At 41.8% G+C, this 23,292-nt stretch overlaps 2 protein-coding genes across 2 annotated transcripts; both read right to left on the reverse strand.

The window, feature by feature from the left end:
• Positions 1–867: 867 nt before the first annotated feature.
• On the reverse strand, positions 868–9,596 carry LOC139202334 (meprin A subunit beta-like). The gene is made up of 15 exons (XM_070831780.1): positions 9,503–9,596; positions 9,310–9,337; positions 8,711–8,761; positions 8,577–8,617; positions 7,870–7,948; positions 7,635–7,752; positions 5,674–5,852; positions 5,352–5,570; positions 4,064–4,213; positions 3,529–3,744; positions 3,190–3,449; positions 2,856–3,066; positions 2,554–2,730; positions 2,193–2,464; positions 868–982 (listed from the first exon to the last, which is right to left on the reverse strand). Exons 1-15 carry the CDS (start codon positions 9,542–9,544, stop codon positions 938–940), a joined length of 2,088 nt encoding a protein of 695 aa, XP_070687881.1. The 5' UTR covers positions 9,545–9,596; the 3' UTR covers positions 868–937.
• Positions 9,597–9,936: 340 nt separating this feature from the next.
• On the reverse strand, positions 9,937–23,126 carry LOC139202336 (meprin A subunit beta-like). The gene is made up of 15 exons (XM_070831781.1): positions 23,063–23,126; positions 22,870–22,897; positions 20,509–20,559; positions 20,375–20,415; positions 19,773–19,851; positions 19,538–19,655; positions 15,842–16,020; positions 15,427–15,645; positions 14,169–14,318; positions 11,627–11,842; positions 11,288–11,547; positions 10,867–11,077; positions 10,565–10,741; positions 10,192–10,475; positions 9,937–10,110 (listed from the first exon to the last, which is right to left on the reverse strand). The coding sequence occupies exons 1-14, from the start codon at positions 23,102–23,104 to the stop codon at positions 10,219–10,221; spliced, it is 2,028 nt and encodes a 675-aa protein (XP_070687882.1). The 5' UTR covers positions 23,105–23,126; the 3' UTR covers positions 9,937–10,110; positions 10,192–10,218.
• Between the last annotated feature and the right edge of the window lie 166 nt (positions 23,127–23,292).

Raw genomic sequence — 23,292 nt, forward strand, 5'->3', positions numbered from 1 at the left:
CCCCAGGAAGATCATGTACATAGGCAGATTGTGTTGTTATATTCAACAGCTATTACACTGAGCAATTAACATTTACTTCATAATAATAAGTTAAAGCAAAAAAGTTGTCTGCTGCCACTTTAAGATGTATAATTGGAGATATGTCTGTAAGTCAATGCACCAGTTTCAACCTTAGTCAAATAGATAATGACATGTTCACCGTAGTTTTATGCTTAGACTATTAGATCATATTCAGAAATGCTCTTTGATTCAATAATTTTGGGATCATTTTAAATGCTAGTTATCTACCTTTAGAGTTCAACTCCCTCATGAAAGCTCTTCAGATGTGTGGTACCTATTTCAGTTGTAAGACTGAGTTTGTACTCCAAGCCACAGCCAACTGAAAGCAGAGCTGTAGCCAGGATTTTTTTACATGTATATATGTGTATAAAGAGCCTAACTGCTAATGTTTGACGAGGTTACAAATGTTATCGTCAAGTGTTTAGCAGTTGTTTTAGAGGCGTCATCATACTGCCAGGAATATAATTCTGATGTAGGAATCCATTTATTTTACTTGAGTTAAACATTTGTTTTGTCAAAGTTGAGTGTAAAAATAAATAATAACTCACCGTGTAATATTGTAGACTCCTCTGAAGGCAATTAAAATCCCCATAGTCCAGAAACGGAATGGAAGTCATGAGCTTGGTGTTCTCAGTAGTAGTTACAGCTAACTGAATGTCTTATAAATATATATTGCATTTACTCTGAAGCAACAGCTGAACCACTAAACTATGTCAAAAAGGCTGTGGTGTCTGACAGAAAATTCTTTCACAACTATATATTCAATTATCAAGTTGTCATGAAGGGAAAAAATATTTCAACATGCATGCTGTAAAGAGATTTTATTTGTAATATACAAATTCAAGAAAAGGACTCGTGATGGTCTCTGGTAAGTGGATCATGGAGTTGTGAAAGGACGTGGTAAATCTTTGGTCGGGTGCTCCTGTAACGAAAAAGAGACACATTTAGTTCAATACTAAAGTCTGCAGTGGATATTGGACTAAAAGACCACAGACAATCCAGACTGGCAGTCACACTTCCTCCCCCTTAGTGCTGAACACCTGAATCTCCAAGGGCTGTGTGCACCGCCCCCTCGTGTTCACTTTGTACGTCCATGACAATAACACCATAATAAACAAACCTTTTACCTTGTACCTTTTAGATCTGACAAAATAAGACCATGACAGTTTGCTTTAGGTCCATTACTATAGCATAAATGAGGCACAGTAAATGATTCCATTCATACATTTCCCATTTCATATCTGGGGTCAGGTCACATTAGCAGCAGGGTATGCAGGGCACTCCAGATGTCCTTCTTCCAAGCAGCACTTTCCAGTTCCTCCTGTGGAGTTGGAAGGCGTTTCTAGGTGAGCTCTCTGTATTGGACATATCTGGAAGACCTCCAAAGGAAGGTGCCTGGGAGACATCCTGACCAGATGCACAAACCACCTCAACTGACTCCTTTCAACGCGAAGGAGCAGCGGCTCTACCCTGAGCTCCACCTGGATGTCAGAGCTATTCACCCTATCTCTAATACTGAGCCCAGACCCTCTGTGTAGTAAACTCTGCTGCTCGTATCCGTGATATACCCCATGAGATACTTGATCTGCTTTGGATGGGCAAACTCCCATGACTTTCCAACAACCCCTTGAGAACTGGTCCACTGTTCCACAGCCAGGATGGAATCTGAGCACCCTGGATGAAAATGGGAAATGCTACTCCAGTCTGGCACTCCATAGGTATTGCCCCCAACCTCCACACATGACTGAAAAGGAGCGTCAACCAAGACAGCCCAACAATGTCAAGAACCTTCAGCATCTCAGGGCAAACCACATCCACACCTGGTGCCTTGCCACCAAAGAGCTTCTGAACTACCTCAGAGTCTCTGACATGGATATGGGTGAGGCTTACCCTGATTCTTCAGACTCTGCATATTTCACAGAGTGCTGATCAGGTTCAGAAGGTCCTCAAAATGTTCTTTCCACCATCTGACAATATACCCAGTCAGGGTTAGCAGTGCTGAACACAGCCTGGGCCAAGCCCTGCTTTCCCTTCCTGAGCCGTCAAACAGTATGTCAGAACTTCAGCACAGTAAATAATTGCTAACCTAAATGGCAATGATGTGAATTAATACTGAGTCCTGCTTAACTCACGCTCACTTCCATGAATCCAGGTATGTCCTGTATGATCACCAGCTCGTTGCTTTCCTGCGGTCTCCTCCTCCTAATCCTCCAGGCCTTCCCTATGATCAGCATGGAAACCACCAGAAACACTGCTGCTGCCACAGACCCAGCCACAGCTGTGACCACCACAGAGTTATTAGGAACCTCCTGTGGAGCACCTTGGGCTGCAGCCTTCATCTGAGGGGCATCAGCGTGGACTGCAGAGTGGGGAAGAGGCTGAGGTTCCAGCAGGTCAGATATATCTGAGGACAGGTAGACAACAAAGACCGGATTAAACATACAGAGGTAGCTGTGTGTGATATCCTGGTCAGGTGTCTGAATGGGTCCATACCCTCCAGGCTCAAAAGAAAGAAGGCATCATCTCCTTTGATGAAGTTTCTGCTCTTAAGTCTGCTGTGGGTGATGAAGGAACTTGTTCCGGTGCCTGGGCCTCGATAGTAGTAGCTGCCATCAGTTGCAGTCACTTTAGAGCCCACCTTCCTGGGATCGTCCCAGTAGTACTCAGTGCCTGGGAGACACAGGTGAACTGTCATTCTCAGTTTGATGAACACAACAATTAACAGAAATCTATAAAGAACGGAATGAGTGGACAGTCAAGCTTGCTACACTGCAAGTTATCCACCCTTCTCTTACCATCAGAGGACATCTTGTTAGGGTCAGTGGTAACCATTCGGTGCATGTTCATTTGCTGTCGGACATCAGACTGCTGATCCATCAGAGCCATAGTTGCCTGCTGCCATGGGCACGGCCATTTGAGCTTGTGGTCGTTGGGGCCTGAGGTCAGGTGGAAGTACGTGGCCACATACCCTGGACGGTCGCTTCTTCCCTTTAGGTACACACCTACCTAGAGATCACGGTCCGGTATGAAGTAACATTAAAGTACTTGCAGCTTTTCAAATCACACAAAATAATGTTGCAGCAGAAAGCTGTGAACGCATGTGATGGTAACACACAAAAAAACATCTACCTGGAAGGCGTAACCTGCTGGTGACAGAAAACGAGGGCTGTACAGTTTTTGTCCTGCTGGTGTAGTAGCCAGAAGGTTGGAGATGTTGCGGATGCGCCAGATGTGCTGAGGGCACTTTGTGGATGACAGGTTGATGTCATCCAGAGAGAAACCTCCCGTCGATGGACTCTTTCCCCTAACACCTTCAAAAATCACACGGGTCTTCTTCTTTGTCACATTCAGATTGATGTTATGCAGTTCCCAGGAGCCCATGACACCTCCTGTAAAGGGAACAAATAGAGAATAGATCACTTGTGTATTACTAGGATCATATGCAATATGTAATATCTAATTTCCTACCTGAAATACTCTTGAAGAGCTTTGGTTTACTGCTGGGGTTTTCCTTGTCGTACTCTTCCACCCAGATATTGAGAACATCATCAGCTGCCCCGGTGTTATAGAGGAAGAACTGCAGACACTGGGCTCCAGGTTTGGGGTAAAGCCAACGACTCTCTAGGACTGCATGGTCCTCTGGTTCAGCAGGCGCTGTGCTGAAGTGCATGAAGTAGCCTTTTCCTGAGGAAAGGAGGAGACCACAGTGGGTAACACTGGACTTTGTCACAGTATATAAGTATGTTGGTTCTGCACGATCACCTGTGAATGTCTTGACAAATAGACACCCACAAGTTTCAGTGCTGCTGTTGGTGGTTTTTATGGGTAAATCCCAGATTAATGTTTCAGCCTTTTATAATGACCAATGAAAGTTTGATAAATTGTATCTAATAAATCACTAAGAAATAGACTTTTATCTTGAGATGTTAAAAAGCAATGTATCTTTACTACCAGCCTGACTTTTGTACATGTTAGGAAAGAGGTGAATACTGTTGACAGTCACCTTGGCACTGTCCCATGTTGGAGAAGTCAGTGTGAGGCCCTGCACTCACAGAACTAAGTTGTACCCACGGTCTGTTGCCAGGACCCTGAATCATCCCACAGATGTTCTCCTCTTCAAAGTCACAGCTGTCCACGAAGGTAGAAGACTTGGCTGAGGAGAGAAAACAGTCACCATTTCATCAATATACTTCAGTGCAGTAGGCTTGTAGCAGGTAGGACCAAATAATCACACACACGCGTGCACACACACACACACACACACACATACACACAATGAAGACTCTCAAAGAATTATTTAATTATTCAGTACTTCATGACATGTTAATCAAACACATGTAAATAAGAAGACAAGTTGCCAAGTATAGATTAAAAAGAATACATGAAAATAAAATATAGTCATACAAAATTGTTTCTGCTTGTCAATAATTTAGTGTCACTGTCACTTATTTTACATTCTCAAACCGTTTACTGTCAACAAAATGGTAACAATAAAAGAGTCATTATCCCTCCACTCCCATAGTCACAGAGCCACAAATGTTAGTATATGCAAATCTCTTCAAAATTACTTCATCTTTCCAATGGAAATATGTTAAAAACAATTTTGTTAAGCATTCAGAGGAGAATTAGGTCAATAAGAATCTTCAGGATATTTGTTGTTCTGATGCCAGACTACTTGTCATTTATTAATCTGTGTCAATAATTATTCAATGGAAGCGTCTTATGTAAGAGTTTTATATAACCAGCTTCACTTTGCCCTGAATGGAAGGAGTGATAAAATGAAGCAGACATTGATATGATGCAGGTACCCTCAGGTCAATAAACGAGGAGTCATATTGTAGGTAGAAAGCAAAAGTGCCACCATACAAAATATGGTTCTGGAGCTCATCCAGGCCCAGAAGAAAAGACGGAGCCGAAACGAGCTGGCAAACTTCAACAGTTCATACAGCAACTGTGTACTGACCTGAAGCCTGAAAACATTCTGGGTAACTGAAGCTATGGCTCCAGGGTGTTCATGGCTGACTGAAGTTAATTATTAGGGCTGATAAATTATAGAGAATTGCCCAAAGATATCAATATATATTACCATCTTATGCCAAAGAAACTATGACCTTTCTTGGAAGTCTGCAAGGTTATAATGGAGAGAATGAAATCTGAAACAACAACTGTCTTTACTGTGCTCTAATATTGTGCCATCATAGTGTAAATATGGTAGGTGTTTGAGGTGTCACACAGTATGTCAAAGATCTGATATCTTTTGATGGACAACATGACGGGCTGAGATGACTCACTGCAGTTGTAGAGAAGGCTGAGCTTGGTTAAGTCACTGGCACTGAAGCCCATCCTCTGACCAATCACATCCATGAACTGGGGGATCTTGGTGACAATGGTGGGCTCAGAGCCGATGTTGAAGGATGTCTTACTGTAGTGCATCACAGAGCCATAGTCATAGGGAACGCCCAGAGCACTGGACACTGAGTCATCATATGTTTTGAAGTTGTGCTCTTTACCTATAAACGGCATAGAAAGAATATCGGGAAGAATTCACCTTCATTACTACATACCAATTGAAGTCTTGAGCTGTAAATTCAAGGTGCTACAGGTCAGCGTTACCAGGTTCAATGCGATCCCACATGATGGTGACGTAGTCATCACGGTCAGCTCTAGACTGCTCGTGCCAGAAGCCCAGAGCGTGCAGGAACTCGTGCTCAACGGTTCCCAGGCGATCACAGTTTTTACCGATGGACAGCCGCTGCTTCCCCACATGCTGGTTGCCTACAGAGGAGTAGCATCTACAGACAGAGGAAGCCAGATGTGCTCTTAACAAAATGGTCTTGCATGATATTGGCTGAGCAGCACACACAGGTCACAGTTCAGTGTGTATCTCCTATGCTGCAGAGATGGCCTCCAACAAATGGCCGCGCAAACACTGGCATTCCCTTATCGACCATCACAGGCTCTTTTGTCCACATCTTGTCCAAAGGTCTCCCAGGCTTGTATAACAGCAGGAGGGCAGCAGGCTCTGCTATCTCCACCTCACCCTGCACCTTCAACTTACTTCCTGCATTTTAGCTGTCCTTCTTTTCTCCTGCACAACACAACTTATATCCAAAAGAATGTAAAATGCTGTATTTGATTGTTTTTGCACTTTCTTTGGGTTTATATGTTTGTACTCAAACTAAGTCAGAAGTTTTGTTATTTTTTATAGCTAAGTGTGGCAAGCTGTAGCTGTATGGTGGAATTCATAGAATAAAATCTGAACAACCTTAAACATGTAATGTTTGACCTCTTTTTAGTCCCTGAACAAGAGGAAAACAGATATAAGTGCTGTCGTTAATAGCATTGAGTTACAGTTATTTAGGAAGTTGTCGTCATTTTAAGATCCAAAAACATGTAAACGTGTCTGATGTCTAGTGGGCAGAGAGACCAAACGAGGAATTACACTGCTATCGCCCACGGGGACGAGCATGGCCACCGCTTGGTCAGATGCAATACTTTACCTACAAAAGGACCTTCGGTGGGATCCTACGTGGTGTTTCATTATTTCTCCTCTGTCATGGACACTGCTGGATTTTCCTGCTCCTAAACCCCACTCTCCTCCACACACCCCTCTGCTTATCTTCCAGTCAGCACCCGCCAGCTTTTTCCCTCCAGTCTACCATCCACACCCATTTTATCTGCCTGCCAATCAGCTGTTCTCTCACCTGTTGCTCATCAGCTCATTGGTCCCGTGTATTTATACCAGTCAGTTTATCTAGTTCTTTGCCAGATCCTTGTTAGTGCTGAGCCTGCTTCGTGTCCCCACCTGTCTGTTTATATGATCCTCTGGACCTCTGGCTTGTCTCTCTGCCTGATATCTTGTACCTCTGCTTGGCTGCCTGGATTTATGGTTTTTGGCTTCTGGAACACACTGTATATTTCTGTGTCTTCACCCCTCAGTAAAGCCATTATGTTGGCTAACTCCAGCCTCTGTCTGGTGATCAGTGTCAGCATTTGGGTCTTCTCAGTTGTGACAACCTCAATCACTGGTGTGTAGTGCCCATTCTGTTCTCATTGTTACATAACCAATTTTGGGCAACTGATCTTTAGCTCCAACCCCTGCAGCTCTAAAGTTTTTTCGCCCTCCTGATATCACTCAGCTGGTTCAGCTGGTAAAGGACATGCAAGTACGCCTTGTTTGTGTTAACATCCTAACCCTCCTGTGGGCCAGGGTAGGGTAGGATACGGGTTAATGAAGCCTCCTACATGCATGCTATAAGGATTAGGGTGAGGGCTGGCTGGAATGTTAAGAGTGAATTCAGAAATTACAATTGGCCTCCGCGACAAAACGGATTCTGAATTGATCACATCTCTTTCCAGCTGTGTCCAGTGACCGTCACTACTTTATCAACTGTATTTGGTTCAGTGTAACCAGCAACCAGTTTATTAGGGACCAGCTGTTGTCTGTGGCTGGAAACAAGGTTGACTGAAATGTTAAGACTAAACCAGAGCAGTAAAGCGCAGGACATAAAAACCAAAAATAATGAGCTGAAAGATGCTGAAAGCCATGTAGGGGAACTGCAGAATGAGCTCACCCGCTCCCTTTGAACACAGAGATGTAGTTCGGCTCTCCTTTCCAGGGTGTGAAGTCAATGCAGGTCTTCAGTCTGTACTGATCAAATGCCTTCAGGATCACTCCCTTTGCGTTCATCTCTGCGTGTTACAAAGTGTAACACAGAGAAACGTGTGAGAAAACACCCTCATTTGCTGCATACTCATAGTAACGTTGTAGGTTGTGTGGATAGGAGTCTCCATAACACAGTGTCTTACCCAGACTGTCCTCTAGGTAGTAGGGAACGGTTGTTGGCCAGCGGTACTCGTCTCCTAGGATGGAATTTCGGCTGGATGTCTGATGGAAATGAAGAAAACAACAGTCTTACCTCATGTGATACAACTGTAACGTTGTGTTTTTAAGAAAAGCCATCAAGTTCCTCGATTGCCATGCAAATTAGACTTAAAAATGTGTGTCTTGCAATATTACGTAGATGAGCAAATACCTTGTAGAGTTGTCCTATGATTGTTATCATACTAATACTATTTATGTCCTGCATCTTTATTTCCTGCTTATACCACTCAAACATTATATTTTAATTTTATATTATATACATTATATAGAATTATAATTATGTCCTAATTCTTAGTGCTCAATGGGACATTTTAAGCACAGAAACGTTTTAAGTATGTAAATTACATTTTTATAGATTAATTGTTATATGAATCATATGTTTAATCTACATAAGCACACAGTAATGGAATCAAAGAATTGGTGTGGGTAATTTCTGATTTTGTATCCAGTGTGGTCTCCATTTCTAGGATCATGGGTGAATAGTGGAGTAGGGGTACGACTCTCTTTGAAATATAATTTATGTGTGAGCAAAAAAGTCCCATCATGCACCCAGAATGTGGACACAAAGGTTTCTGAGGATTGGCAGCGGCTTTGGTCTTTGGAGTCGTTGGTGTCGTGCCCACTAGCTTACTTCCTGTTCGATGTCTCCCTCCAGCAGGTCCAGCCCAGCCGCTGCAAAGGACAATGAAAGGACATGAAAATGCTCAGAGACACAGACAGATTATGCAACAAAGCAAAACAAATACAATACAACAGTCCACAAACCTTGATTGATGTCAAAGATGTCCCAGTCACGGCCTTCATCAACATCAGTTTCTGCAGATGAAGAGTCAATAATGTGCTGCTCAGAGATGGGATTACAGGACGTGCCAAAATATCTTTATTAACTTTTGCTATTATTGTACTATGCACTGGTGCAATTAGCACTGAATCCCACTCCCACTGGCATGATGCAATGGTGCAGACCTGAAACGTGTCATTTAAAATGTTGCATGTATTTAAAGCTTATTTATTCTTACATTATCAGTTCTTAAATTCTAAAAGTTAAAATGGACTCTCAATTTATTCTGAGTGATAGCCCTTGAGGCAGAGTTCCACAGATTCTTTCAAGTGTTCATATTGCTGTCACCTGAGCCAGTGTAATACGTTCAATTGGTAAGAAGGAAACACAGCTTTTAGTGCATGTGTGGTGCCGGGGGATACTAGGGATACTGTAAAATGCAAAACACTGGCACATCACTTCCAAAAGCTCACATGTATAGTGTAAAACAGGAGATATTATATCTTCTCATTTGAGTTATACTCATATTTTGACTACCTTTAGACAGTAATTAACATGAAAAACATCATGATATGTGACTCACCGGTATCACCTGTTAGTTTAGCTGCTGCCTAATAAATACATGAGAAAACACATTAATCAATCAACAGAAAACTGATTTACTCCAGAATGACCTGACATCCTGGGAGACAACTCAACATTAAAGCAGTGTGGCTGTTTTGAGCTGGAGATACATTTTGGATGTTGATGTTAAATATGCAAAGGTTTACACTCACCAGCCACAGGCCAAGGAACAGAACGATCCACCTGAGAGCCATGGCTCCACACACACACACACACACACACACACTGTGTCCGTTCACTTTTGTGCCGCTTTGAAGAAGGAGCACACAGTGCACGCAACATTCACATGATGTTATCATTTTTATGACCCAGGTTTAGGGAGATTACATGGCTGTCACATTAATTTTTAACCTAATATTCTTCATTAGTTCATCTGCATATTGTCCCCGGGCCGGAAGGGGGCCCCGGGGGCTGACCAACTTTGAATAACAACAGAGCAGTGACAATGTGGAGAGTTTGCAACGACTGTGGTCAGCCGGTGCAGAACTGTCTGAGGGACAAGTCTTTCACAGCTCATTGTTCAGTTATTGATCTGCAGGCTGACTGATAACAAAGTGATACTGATAATGAATATGCATGCTATCATGAGATTTTATTTGGAAATATACAAATTCAGATTACACATGAAAAGGAGTCCAGTCAGAGCTGGATTCAACAAAGATTATTTAATAATGTGCTCTCTCGTCTGGTAAATGCAGATTTTTTCCTTTGATTGGAACATCATGGTGTGGTGAAAGGAGATGGTAAACCTTTGGTGCTCCTGTATGGAAACAGAGAGACATTTAGGACAAACTAAGACTATCACTGCAATGATGTCTGTGCTAATTGATATCACACTCACATTCACTTCCATGAATCCAGACATATCCTATATGAGCACCATCTTGTCGATCTCCTTCTGTCTCCTACACATCCCCCAGGGGTTCCATCCAATCAGCATGAACAGCATGATCAGCATGGAAACCACCAGCACTGCTGCTGCCACAGACCCAGCCACAGCTGTGACCACCACAGAGTTATTAGGAACTTCCTGTGGAGCACCTTGGGCTGCAGCCTTCATCTGAGGGGCATCAGCATGGACTGCAGAGTGGGGAAGAGGCTGAGGTTCCAGCAGGTCAGATATATCTGAGGACAGGTAGACAACAAAGACCGGATTAAACATACAGAGGTAGCTGTGTGTGATATCCTGGTCAGGTGTCTGAATGGGTCCATACCCTCCAGGCTCAAAAGAAAGAAGGCATCATCTCCTTTGATGAAGTTTCTGCTCTTAAGTCTGCTGTGGGTGATGAAGGAAGTTGTTCCGCTGCCTGGGCCTCGATAGTAGTAGCTGCCATCAGACTCAGTCACTTTAGAGCCCACCTCGCTGGGATCGTCCCAGTAGTACTCAGTGCCTGGGAGACACAGGTGAACTGTCATTCTCAGTTTGATGAACACAACAATTAACAGAAATCTATAAAGAACGGAATGAGTGGACAGTCAAGCTTGCTACACTGCAAGTTATCCACCCTTCTCTTACCATCAGAGGACATCTTGTTAGGGTCAGTGGTAACCATTCGGTGCATGTTCATTTGCTGTCGGACATCAGACTGCTGATCCATCAGAGCCATAGTTGCCTGCTGCCATGGGCACGGCCATTTGAGCTTGTGGTCGTTGGGGCCTGAGGTCAGGTGGAAGTACGTGGCCACATACCCTGGATGGTCGCTTTTTCCATTTAGGTACACATTTACCTAGAGATCACGGTCCGGTATGAAGTAACATTAAAGTACTTGCAGCTTTTTCAAATCACACAAACTAACTTGATGCTTCAATTATTTAAAAAAGACAGCTTTCTGCAGAAATCTGTGAAAGCATGTGATGGTAATGTAAGTTATCCACCATCAGCTAAATACCTTTTTATTCATCAAGATTGACAGAGTAACACACAAAAAAACATCTACCTGGAAGGCGTAACCTGCTGGTGACAGAAAACGAGGGCTGTACAGTTTTTGTCCTGCTGGTGTAGTAGCCAGAAGGTTGGAGATGTTGCGGATGCGCCAGATGTGCTGAGGGCACTTTGTGGATGACAGGTTGATGTCATCCAGAGAGAAACCTCCCGTCGATGGACTCTTTCCCCTAACACCTTCAAAAATCACACGGGTCTTCTTCTTTGTCACTTTCAGATCGATGTTATGCAGTTCCCAGGAGCCCATGACACCTCCTGTAAAGGGAACAAATAGAGAATAGATCACTTGTGTATTACTAGGATCATATGCAATATGTAATATCTAATTTCCTACCTGAAATACTCTTGAAGAGCTTTGGTTCACTGCTGGGGTTTTCCTTGTCGTACTCTTCCACCCAGATATTGAGAACATCATCAGCTGCCCCGGTGTTATAGAGGAAGAACTGCAGACACTGGGCTCCAGGTTTGGGGTAAAGCCAACGACTCTCTAGGACTGCATGGTCCTCTGGTTCAGCAGGCGCTGTGCTGAAGTGCATGAAGTAGCCTTTTCCTGAGGAAAGGAGGAGACCACAGTGGGTAACATAGTTTTGGTGTTTTGTGGCATCATAGTGAACAAGGAAAAAAACTCAGGTGGGTAGCTCGCAAGGTCAAACAATCATCAATGTTGTTCTTTATTTTTCTAGTCTTTTTATTGGGCAAAGAGCTTCTTAACAAAATTACATCTGGAGGTATCTGTAAAAAAGGCCGTGTGGAATGTTGTACTGTTTTGTCTTTTTCCCAAACGGGATGAAATTATTGTCTTGATAGAGAAGACTTCCACATTTTAATCAATTAGATGCAATAGAAGGTGGAGCCTAGGAGAGATGTTGAGCATAGGACATCGGTTGTAATAGGCAGTAGAGACAGAGCCTGTCAATATTTGAAGTGAGACCGACGTAGAGACCATATTTTTTATGTATGTATCTGGCTTTTCATGCTGAGAAGTAATGGTTCATTTAGCATAGATCTTGAAGACAAAGCTGCATCTCATCCCATACTGAACCGTTACTGGAATAAAATGAAGTCACAGAATAAAGACCTCAGAATTGCATCTCAGGGTCAGCACCTCTAAGTCTGAGGCCATGGTTCTCTGGCGAAAAATGGTGGATTGCCCCCACTGTTGTTGCTGCCCCAAGTGGGGGAGTTTAAGTATCTCAGGGTCTTGTTCACGAGTGAGGGTAAAATGGGGCGCAAGATGGACAGACTGATTGGTGCAGCATATGCAGTAATGCGTTCTTTCCTCCGTAGGCTGTCTGGGCTCAGCATTAGAGATAGGGTGAGGGGCTCTGACATCCAGGATTAAAATAATGATAATGATAATGATAATAATGATAATAATAATCTTTAAATCAAGTTACAATCAAGTTACTGAGATCCCCTGGTCGAAAACGGTGCCATGAGCTATTTCAAATGGAAACTAGTCAAAGTCCATGCAACGTGCCTGATAGTTCAGTCGGAGTACTATGCTCTTTGACAAGTTGATTTTATGATATGAATTTTTTTCAAAACTAGATAGTATGTCATGGGCTTTAGGGACAGAGATGGCAGCTTGGGAAAGATATAGAATTAAATCATCTGCATACAAGGATAATTTGTGGACTTGGCTGTACTCAGGGTAGGAGCCAAATTCTGTAAATAAATGTTCGACCATCAGGCCTCGGTATTTAACCACTTCTCATTCATGTGATTGCTTGCTCAATTTCTTTTGCTGATATAGGCTGATCAAGATTTTCTTGTTCTTGTTCACTGATGGTTGGAAATCCAAACTTTTCAAAGTAATCAGCTATTTCAGTTTTATCTCTGTCTTCTGAGGTGTAGAGCTCTTCGTAGAATTTCTAAAATTGGTTATTAGTATCTATTTGATCAGGGATTATGCCATGTGCTGTTTGTATATCTGCTATACGAGCAGCTTCAGCAGATTATCTCATCTGATGTCAGAGTCATTTACTAGCACTCTCGCCATAATCATACTCTTTTTGGCTTGATTTCAAAAGCCGCTCTTCCTCTGATTCTGTAGTTTCAGTGTCATGTACACACATATTCACATGTAGGGGTGAGCCAAAGGACTCAGAAAGTGTTCCTGGTCTACCACACTGACATAAGCACATTTGTGTTTAGTTTGTCTGTAGATAGAGGTCTACTTGAGATGATACAAACTTTTTGTCAGTTAGTTGCCTCTGATGGAGTCTCCACATATATTTACTATATCTGTTATTTAGAAAACAGTGCTTCATGCAGACAGGGCAATGATTTGAAATCATAATGCCTGTATATTTACATGGTTAACGGGGGCATGTTGTTTTATCCACAAATAAGAATGCAATAAACTGCTGACTGTACGGGTCTGGAAATAGACTGAGGAATTAGCATACAGGTTCACCACTACTGCTAGAATCATTTCCCCTGGATCTTGGAAAACCAACCATTTTTATGTGCTGTTACATTTACTACATCAGACTAGTGAACTTTGAGTGAAAGATTTTTGAAAGTTTACCTTTGTCATTAAATATCTATATTATATAGCTCTCTGTGTAATTTACTACTTTATTTTGTTGCTCTGTACATGCAACATCTATTTCCTGTCTACCCATCTTGGGAGTGAGATCCCTCTTTTGTTGCCCTTCCTGAGGTTTCTTCCATTTTTTCCCTGTCAAAAGGGTTTTTTGCTGAGTTTTTTGTGATCCGAATCAAAGACCTTAAGACAGGCGATCGAAAGCCCCGTGAGGATAACTGGGATTCGCGATTTCCCTCTCTATAAAGAGGAATTTGACATGGTTTGACTGACTTAGGTATGAGGCTAGATAAGGAGGAAAGAGGTGAATACTGTTGACAGTCACCTTGGCACTGTCCCATGTTGGAGAAGTCAGTGTGAGGCCCTCCACTCACAGAACTAAGTCGTACCCACGGTCTGTTGGCATGACCCTGAATCATCCCACAAATGTTCTCCTCTTCAAAGTCACAGCTGTCCACAAAGGTAGAAGACTTGGCTGAGGAGAGAAAACAGTCACCATTTCATCAATATACTTCAGTGCAGTAGGCTTGTATCTTGTGTCATAAGTTACCATCGCTGCTGTAATCCTGCAATGCTACTAAAATGTTATATTTAGACATACAGATTAATAAGTAGAGTAGATTCACCCCTGAGCTGGGCTCTCTTCCAGGTTACTACCTGTTAAAGGGGACTTTTTCCACTGGTCTAGTGCTTGCTCAATTGGGGATTCTTGAATCCTTATTTTTGAATTGGTGAATCTCTCTCTCTTGAGTATGGTCTTGATCTACTCTACAGAAAAAGTGTCTTGAAATATTGTTTGCAGCTGCATAAATAGATACTGGTTAATTATTCAAAACACAATTTCTTGTTTGAACTAAATTTAATAAGTTAATGATAATGCCACTTGTTTTACATTCTCAGACCCAAGAGCAAAATGGTAATGAGTCTTCAGGATCTTTGTTGTTCTAGTAGATGCCAGAAAATTAGAGCTGTATAAATGTATGTTGGCATTCATTCATGAGTCTAAATAATTATTGACTGGTAGTGTCTTATGTAAGAGTTTTGAATCAGGACACCTTTGATCAAATATGTTATCACATAGCCAGCTTCACTTTGCCCTGAATGGAAGGAGTGATAAAATGAAGCAGACATTGATATGATGCAGGTACCCTCAGGTCAATAAACGAGGAGTCATATTGTAGGTAGAAAGCAAAAGTGCCACCATACAAAATATGGTTCTGGAGCTCATCCAGGCCCAGAAGAAAAGACGGAGCCGAAACGAGCTGGCAAACTTCAACAGTTCATACAGCAACTGTGTACTGACCTGAAGCCTGAAAACATTCTGGGTAACTGAAGCTATGGCTCCAGGGTGTTCATGGCTGACTGAAGTTAATTATTAGGGCTGATAAATTATAGAGAATTGCCCAAAGATATCAATATATACTATATCCTCTGCCAGAGAATTAAATATGAAACAACTGTCTTTACTGTGTTCTAATATTGTGCTATCATAGTGTAAATATGGTAGGTGTTTGAGGTGTCACACAGTATGTCAAAGATCTGATATCTTTTGATGGACAACATGACGGGCTGAGATGACTCACTGCAGTTGTAGAGACGGCTGAGCTTGGTTAAGTCACTGGCACTGAAGCCCATCCTCTGACCAATCACATCCATGAACTGGGGGATCTTGGTGACAATGGTGGGCTCAGAGCCGATGTTGAAGGATGTCTTACTGTAGTGCATCACAGAGCCATAGTCATAGGGAACGCCCAGAGCACTGGACACTGAGTCATCATATGTTTTGAAGTTCTTTCTTTTTTCTGAGGACAGCCGAAGAAGAATATCAGGAAGAATTCAGCTTTGTTTTTGATTTTTACAAAGATGGATAGCACAATAGCGTTGCAGCAGGCTCACACGAGGACACAAATGTGGGAAATAGTGTCTTTTCTGCAGCTTGTCACTATTGTATGATGTAAGTGTTGAGCTGTAATTTGAGGTGTTACAGGTCAGTGGTACCACTTTTAATTTCATCCCACATGATGGTGACGTAGTCATCACGGTCAGCTCTAGAGTGCTCGTGCCAGAAGCCCAGAGCGTGCAGGAACTCGTGCTCAACGGTTCCCAGGCGATCACAGGTTTTACCAATGGACAGCTCCTGCTTCCCCACATGCTGGTTGCCTACAGAGGAGTGGCATCTACAGACAGAGGAAGCCAGATGTAGCTTAAAATACGTTTATAAAGGCATATTAAAAGCACAAAGAGTTGTCTGCCTTTCGGTGCTAGGCCAATCCAGTCTCACAGAAGTTTGTGAAATAGTCACAAAATTCAATCTATATATGTGAGTCAGCATGATTATCAAACTAATGTATTTCTATGGGATTATCTTTTCATGTCTGCATGACGTCCTTTTTTCTGTCAGCGGAGCTTCTGTAAGTCCTGGGAGCACAGGAGCTGTGCTGTTGTTTCTCATTTTACAGTCATTTTTAAACTATAACTGCTACATTACTCAACATTTAACCACCAGATTTTCTCCTTGTTTTCCTCTCTTTATCTTATCAGTCCACATCTGTCCACGGCTGTGTGGAGGGTCCTCTGCCAGTCAAAAACGTGTGTTTGATAAGTCAACAATACGACCGGTGCTGAGAATTTTTAATTGACTTAATTAACTTTTGATTAACTTTCTTAAAGCAATAAAGCGCTCAATTGTTTGTATATATTTTTCTAAATCCATAGTATAGTCCATATTTCATTCCAAGTCTCTTCATATCATAACGAGTAGCCTACTATTCCACTCTGCAAATAAATTTGAACTTTTCAGTTTAATTTTAATATTGGGCTAAGAGGCTACACGTGGGACCAACTGTTATAGAGAGTTTTGATTCCTCAAAAACTACAGTTCCCTGGAGCTGCACCATGCAATTTGATACAAATCAGCACCACAGATGCAGTTCCTAGGTTTGGGTTGCAAATAGGGACATAAAAAGTTACATCTCTTCAATATATCACATAATTACGCTGTATCTATATGATCATTGTTAAGAAAAATGTAATTTGTTGGTTTATGACAAATATTTAGGCTAATCTATTAACTTTTCGATTGGCAGTTCTCGTAGTTTGCAAAGTATGGTTGTAAAAAGATATCTCTATTTAATATGTCAAATATCTAGTAAATGATAAACAGCATCATATTGATACATTTTCTAATGTATTGCAAAGCAGACTGTGTTCATCTCTACAGCAGCCTGTTGTAGCCCGTCGAACCAGTAGTGTGGCTGACTCACTTGCCCTATGACCTCCTGGACCGTCCTGTGACAGAGGAAAGGGGGGGGGGGGTTGCCACAAACCCATGCTTTAACAGTGTACTGGCTGTGAATTAACCCTGAACTGACTTATCCAAAACAGGATGCCATTGTATGAGAGTTCCGGATGATAACGTGATGAACGCTAAAAAGACTGATAAGTGACAATGATGAAGTGATGGAACCCAAAGCTTCTATCGAGCTTCTATATACGTTCTGAACCCTCTATGAACCAGTGATTAGGACAGAAGGGTCCTGTCCGAGTGACCCGTGGTCTCCCTCACTCGTGGACCCCTGAGGTCCAGGCCAGACTGATCAGAATGAGTGAATCTGTATGAACATTCTTCCATTTCTGCTATAAGTTTAAATGTGGTTAAAGAAACTGTCCAAAGTGCCCACAGATCAGTTAATGCTAATTAAAGTGTTCTTTTGTCTAATGGTGTAACCCACATGTTCATGAACATCCAAGGATGACCAACTAACCAATTACAACTTTTGAGGATGCTGCTTCAAATCCTGTGATAACACTGCAATTCACCAATGAGTGAGAAGACTCAGGAAGTCCATATAATTAATAATCTGTGTCTAATAAGTTAGAAACTAACCAACAGTATATTCAATCCAGGTCTGTTTAATCTGTGTCATGTGATAACAAGAGTAATGGAAGTTAATGCAAACTTGAGAATGTTAAAAATTAGGTCCTTGTGTGTCATGCCATTTAGGAAATTATTTGGTAAAGACTTAATGAATATATGTATTGGAAATGAAATATCTTGATTCTGTATACCATGTAATGTTAGGAATGAAAATGGATTTGGAACATAGTGAATATGAAACAGAAATCTAATTTAGTACGTCTAAAACTTTTAAGTGATGACACAGGCGTCCCTCTGTCAGAGGAGAACACGCCCCTAAGATGCAGAAGATAAAACCTCTGTCTTCCCTTCTGTCATTGCTTAGCCCTTCTTTTCTGCTTTGCCGTTTTTATTTTTATTTTTCCCTTTTAAGTTTTACTTTGTTACTTATAATCTTTGTGCCTGCTACCTTCAAGTTAAACTTTCTCCGTTCTTCTGAAGTTATAGCTGATCACTATAAAGTCCTCTTAAATACCTCCTGAAACACCAGCCAGAACCAAGTACTTCTGATAGAAACTCTCGTTTTTGATAACTCTGAACTGTTGCGTGTGACCAGCAACAACTTTTTCTTAGTGAGCTGTAAATGAGTTTTGAAGCTGAGGCCAACATCAGATCCAGATCCAGATCCAGCACCCTGCCTAGTAAGAGCTGAACGCCGCTGGCTGTCCTGTAGTCCGAACGGACCGACAGACACCACCGCCAAGAACCAGCACATCCTGATCCACCAGAACCTTCAAGTTCCTGAACCACGGTGCCGAGTGAACTGACCGACATCGCCAAGGCCCTCCAGCCTCCTGTCTCAGCCTCCAGAGAGAGCTCCTCTCTCTCCTCCTCCCCTGGAAACCTGCCAGGGACGCTGACAGCTGACCCTGCCTGTGTGACTGCGGACCACCGCTGGATGCATCGCTGCTGGACCAAGGGCCCACGTGAAGTATAACAGCTGGTGCTAGTTCACATGTGGTGTCAGTGTAGCTCTGAGATCTATCTAAATCTGCAGGAAGAGTAGTCAGTGGATCCTCTGTGGTTCTAACTACAAGTCAGACAGGTTCCCCTCGTCCTCTGGTACAATCCGTATTCAGTTTCATTTCACTATCACTAATCCAAAGGTTTATCAGCAATGTTAGTGTTATGTCTTGATTGTTGTCTGTCTAGTGTCATTTCTGTCTCATCCACCTTTATAGTCATTAGTGTTCTATGTTGATATTTAGCATTTATTAATAAAAAGGTGTATTAACGCCACTTCGCTGCCTGGATATTTCTTCATAACAAGGTCTAAGAGGATCAATGCCACTGAGAACTTACACATTTAGAACTGAGACTGTTTAATGTTTAATGCTTAATTCTTAAGGTTAAAGACCTGAAGCCATTTGTGCGAATAAAATAATAAGTTGAATTTCCCGTCCAATGACGGGTGGTGCCCCTATTGATTAATTAATTAAATGGTAGTCAACCTGCTACATTATTGGTGCCCCAGTGAGAGGCCTATATATCTCCTACACTGTCCACGGACACGAATTCATAGATTACATTTCGTGACTATTTGACGAACTTCTGTGAGACTGGGTTGGCTGAGCAGGTAGCTAAAAGTCAGTCTGTCAGAGCCTTTTCACTGAAAACAGCTGCTGTCTGTGGCTGGAAACAAGGTTGATTTAAGTGTTGAGATTTAACCAGAGCAGTAAAGTGCAGGCCGTGAAAAGCAGAACAATGAGCTGAAAGACGCTTGTGTTCCCCTACATGCTTGAAGAGAGCCATGTAGGGGAACTGCAGAATGAGCTCACCCGCTCCCTTTGAACACATGGATGTAGTTCGGCTCTCCTTTCCAGGGTGTGAAGTCAATGCAGGTCTTCAGTCTGTACTGATCAAATGCCTTCAGGATCACTCCCTTTGCGTTCATCTCTGCGTGTTACAAAGTGTAACACAGAGAAACGTGTGAGAAAACACCCTCATTTGCTGCATACTCATAGTAACGTTGTAGGTTGTGTGGATAGGAGTCTCCATAACACAGTGTCTTACCCAGACTGTCCTCTAGGTAGTAGGGAACGGTTGTTGGCCAGCGGTACTCGTCTCCTAGGATGGTGTTTCGGCTGGATAGCTGATGGAAATGAAGAAAACAACTTATGTATGTATTTTACCTTATGTGATACAACTATAACCTTGTGATTTTAACTTTCCTTCATTGCAATGCAAATTAGATTAAAAACAATGATGGTATTTAGTCCCATTAGAAAACTTTACTGTCTGTAAGTTTGCCATGACTTTACCATGGGTGAGCTTGACCTTGCACACATAAATTGTGTTTTAGAAGGGAAATAATTATCATACTAGTATAATATTATTATCATGCAGATGATTTTAATCAATTTGATAAAATAAAAAAATGGTTTGTGCTCAGTTATTCACATAAACACTCTTTAATTTAATTTTTGATCGACAATTTTGTCTTGCTAGGCAGGATAATCTGGGAATGGGGTAGTAGGGAAGGACTCTCTTTAAACTACAGTTTATTTGTGAGCAAAAAAGTCCCATCATGCACCCAGAATGTGGACACAAAGGTTTCTGAGGATTGGCAGCGGCTTTGGTCTTTGGAGTCGTTGGTGTCGTGCCCACTAGCTTACTTCCTGTTCGATGTCTCCCTCCAGCAGGTCCAGCCCAGCCGCTGCAAAGGACAATGAAAGGACATGAAAATGCTCAGAGACACAGACAGATTATGCAACAAAGCAAAACAAATACAATACAACAGTCCACAAACCTTCATTGATGTCAAAGATGTCCCAGTCACGGCCTTCATCAACATCAGTTTCTGCAGATGAAGAATCAACAATACGCTGCTCAGAGATGGGATTACAGGACGCATGTCACATGATCATACTGGTGCAGTACTGAGGGACGAAGCACTTAAGGAGACCAACACCAGGAACTCTGCCACTGACACATTCAAGTGCGGAAGCTGGGCCTTCTGACTGAGAGCTTTCTCGGTTCCTTGCTGACACCCTCTGTTGGAGATCCTCTCCTCAAGATGGCTGGACCACAGCGACGGGGCCTGATAAACAACTGGGCTCAAGTGCCTCGCCCACTTCAAAGAGGCAACATGGATCCTCTTCCAGTCCTATGACATTTTCTAGCAATGACTCCAATTCAATTCAACACGCATCAATTGAACTGGGTACTGGGGTAACTGGGTACTTGGCATCAAATTATTAAACTAAATGGTCTGCCTATCCCAAGGAGTTTCTTACCTTAAGTCATGGGGCTATCCCAGTCTACGTCCAAACACATTTGTTGCAATAAAACAATCTCTAATCTAAAACTGGGGAATTGTTGAATATGCATTTGTGGACAATGTGACACGTGTGCATTCACTCAACGTGCTGCCTGTTACCTGCCCAAACAGAATGGACTGTATGCTTATATATACATACATGTATATATGTATATGTGTATATGTGTGTGTGTGTGTGTGTAAATAATGAATAATTTATCATTATTATTGCTATTATTATTGCTGCTATTATTATTATATTATTGCTATCAGTACTAACAAACTTGGGAGTCGTGAGTACTAACTGAAAGAATTGTGCACGTGCTTTTATTTTGAGCTCAGTTGAGTGAAGCGGCCATTAAAGTTTTCAGGCCCACCGCACACAAGCTTCGACCAACAGGCCTGCAACGGGTTAAATCTCATTTATAGTGTGTATTCATATGAATGTGTGTGGGCCCACAGGTAAATATTGATGTTTGAGTGTTTTGAAATTGAGGTTGACTTACAGATGTCAAAAGGAGTAAATTTTCATTTAATTTTAAATATATAAAACAAAAGAGGTTTTGTTTGCTTGTAGCAGAGGAGTTAAAGATCCCACATTGTGTTTGGTTTTGAAACTAAAAAGGGAAGTAACACCTTTAAGAGGTTGGGGATTTAATTTAGATTATTCATTCTGGTACAGGAAACTTGAATTTGTGTTTCTATTTTATTGAAAAGAGCATTTTCACTTCTTTAATATTGTTTCATTTTACATAAATAAATACCTGTGAGGTTTTTTGTATTTAAAGTACAGTTGTGGTGGTCATTATTAAAATTGGTCATAATCAAAGTTACAGACAAACATATTAAATTAGTTGTATTTTCCTACAACGAGCCCAGGCCCTGTCCCATTGTATTAACCACTCTAGCTTTAAATTTAACTACATGGGACCTGGGTTACATTATCATATTGGTTCTGCCACCCATCATGCTGGGTGCCCTTGCGGTAGACAGGTACATAGGCAGACAGGCAGGTTGGCCTAGATAATTAGTCCTGTTTTCTTTTTTTTCAAATTATTTCATCATTTATTGATTGCTGTCAGGTCTGCCTTTAACACAGGATGTTTTGTGTATCGATAGATGTGAGAACTTGCAACTGTTATCTTGATATTCATACAGGGTATCCCATATGAACAGGATGCTTCATACAACCGCAAAATGCTAAGATTAACATCATCGTAAGGGTTTTGTGTTGCAATACGGTGAATAGGATGCAAAAAGAAACAGCAGAGACAAGATGTTTACTGAGCTGCAGTGCTGGAGAAGCAAATATGTGAAATAAGAATGTCACTGTTTTTGTTAATTGATAATTTGCTGTTTGTTGAAGAACCAAATAAAAAAATTTAAAAAACTCTCTGTATCATATTGGGTTGCATAGCAACATATTTTTTGCATCACGTCGAATCACTTCATATCACATTGAATCACATTGTGTTGAATCAAATCATGTCAAATCACACTGCGTTGCCGTGGGGTGAATTGTACCACATTGGTAGAAATTTCATACGTATCTTTAACGTATCAGAACGTTGGCGGGATGTGTATCACATCAGCCTCAGTGCTGCACATCCTTAACAGATGCCCCACGGGATTATATCGCAGCCATAGTGGCCCATTCGTAGCCTGTGCACGGCTGCAGGCTGAGGTGATCTACTGGACCAATTCCAATACTTTTTGTACCAGTCACTGTGCACCCAAAATATGTCCAAAAAAATAGGGCCCATGTTTAGATATACCAAAGCTGTCTTTTAAGTAAAACATCCAAATTATTATCTACCCTTTTGATAATAAGTAGCATGATATGTGACTCACCGGTATCACCTGTTAGTTTAGCTGCTGCCTAATAAATACATGAGAAAACACATTAATCAATCAACAGAAAACTGATTTACTCCAGAATGACCTGACATCCTGGGAGACAACTCAACATTAAAGCAGTGTGGCTGTTTTGAGCTGGAGATACATTTTGGATGTTGATGTTAAATATGCAAAGGTTTACACTCACCAGCCACAGGCCAAGGAACAGAACGATCCACCTGAGAGCCATGGCTCCACACACACACACACACACACACACACACTGTTCAACCTCAGTCCTGTTGTGACTGGTGAAAGGCTGTTGCTTTGTTTTTATACAGAGGAAGAAAAACACATCACATGATCTTATCATTCAGAAGAATCAGGTTGAGGTGGATTACAAAGCTGTCAAACACATTTTTAATGTAATATTTATAC

The sequence above is a fragment of the Pempheris klunzingeri genome, chromosome 6, assembly GCF_042242105.1.
Source record: "Pempheris klunzingeri isolate RE-2024b chromosome 6, fPemKlu1.hap1, whole genome shotgun sequence".
Lineage (NCBI taxonomy): Eukaryota > Metazoa > Chordata > Actinopteri > Acropomatiformes > Pempheridae > Pempheris > Pempheris klunzingeri.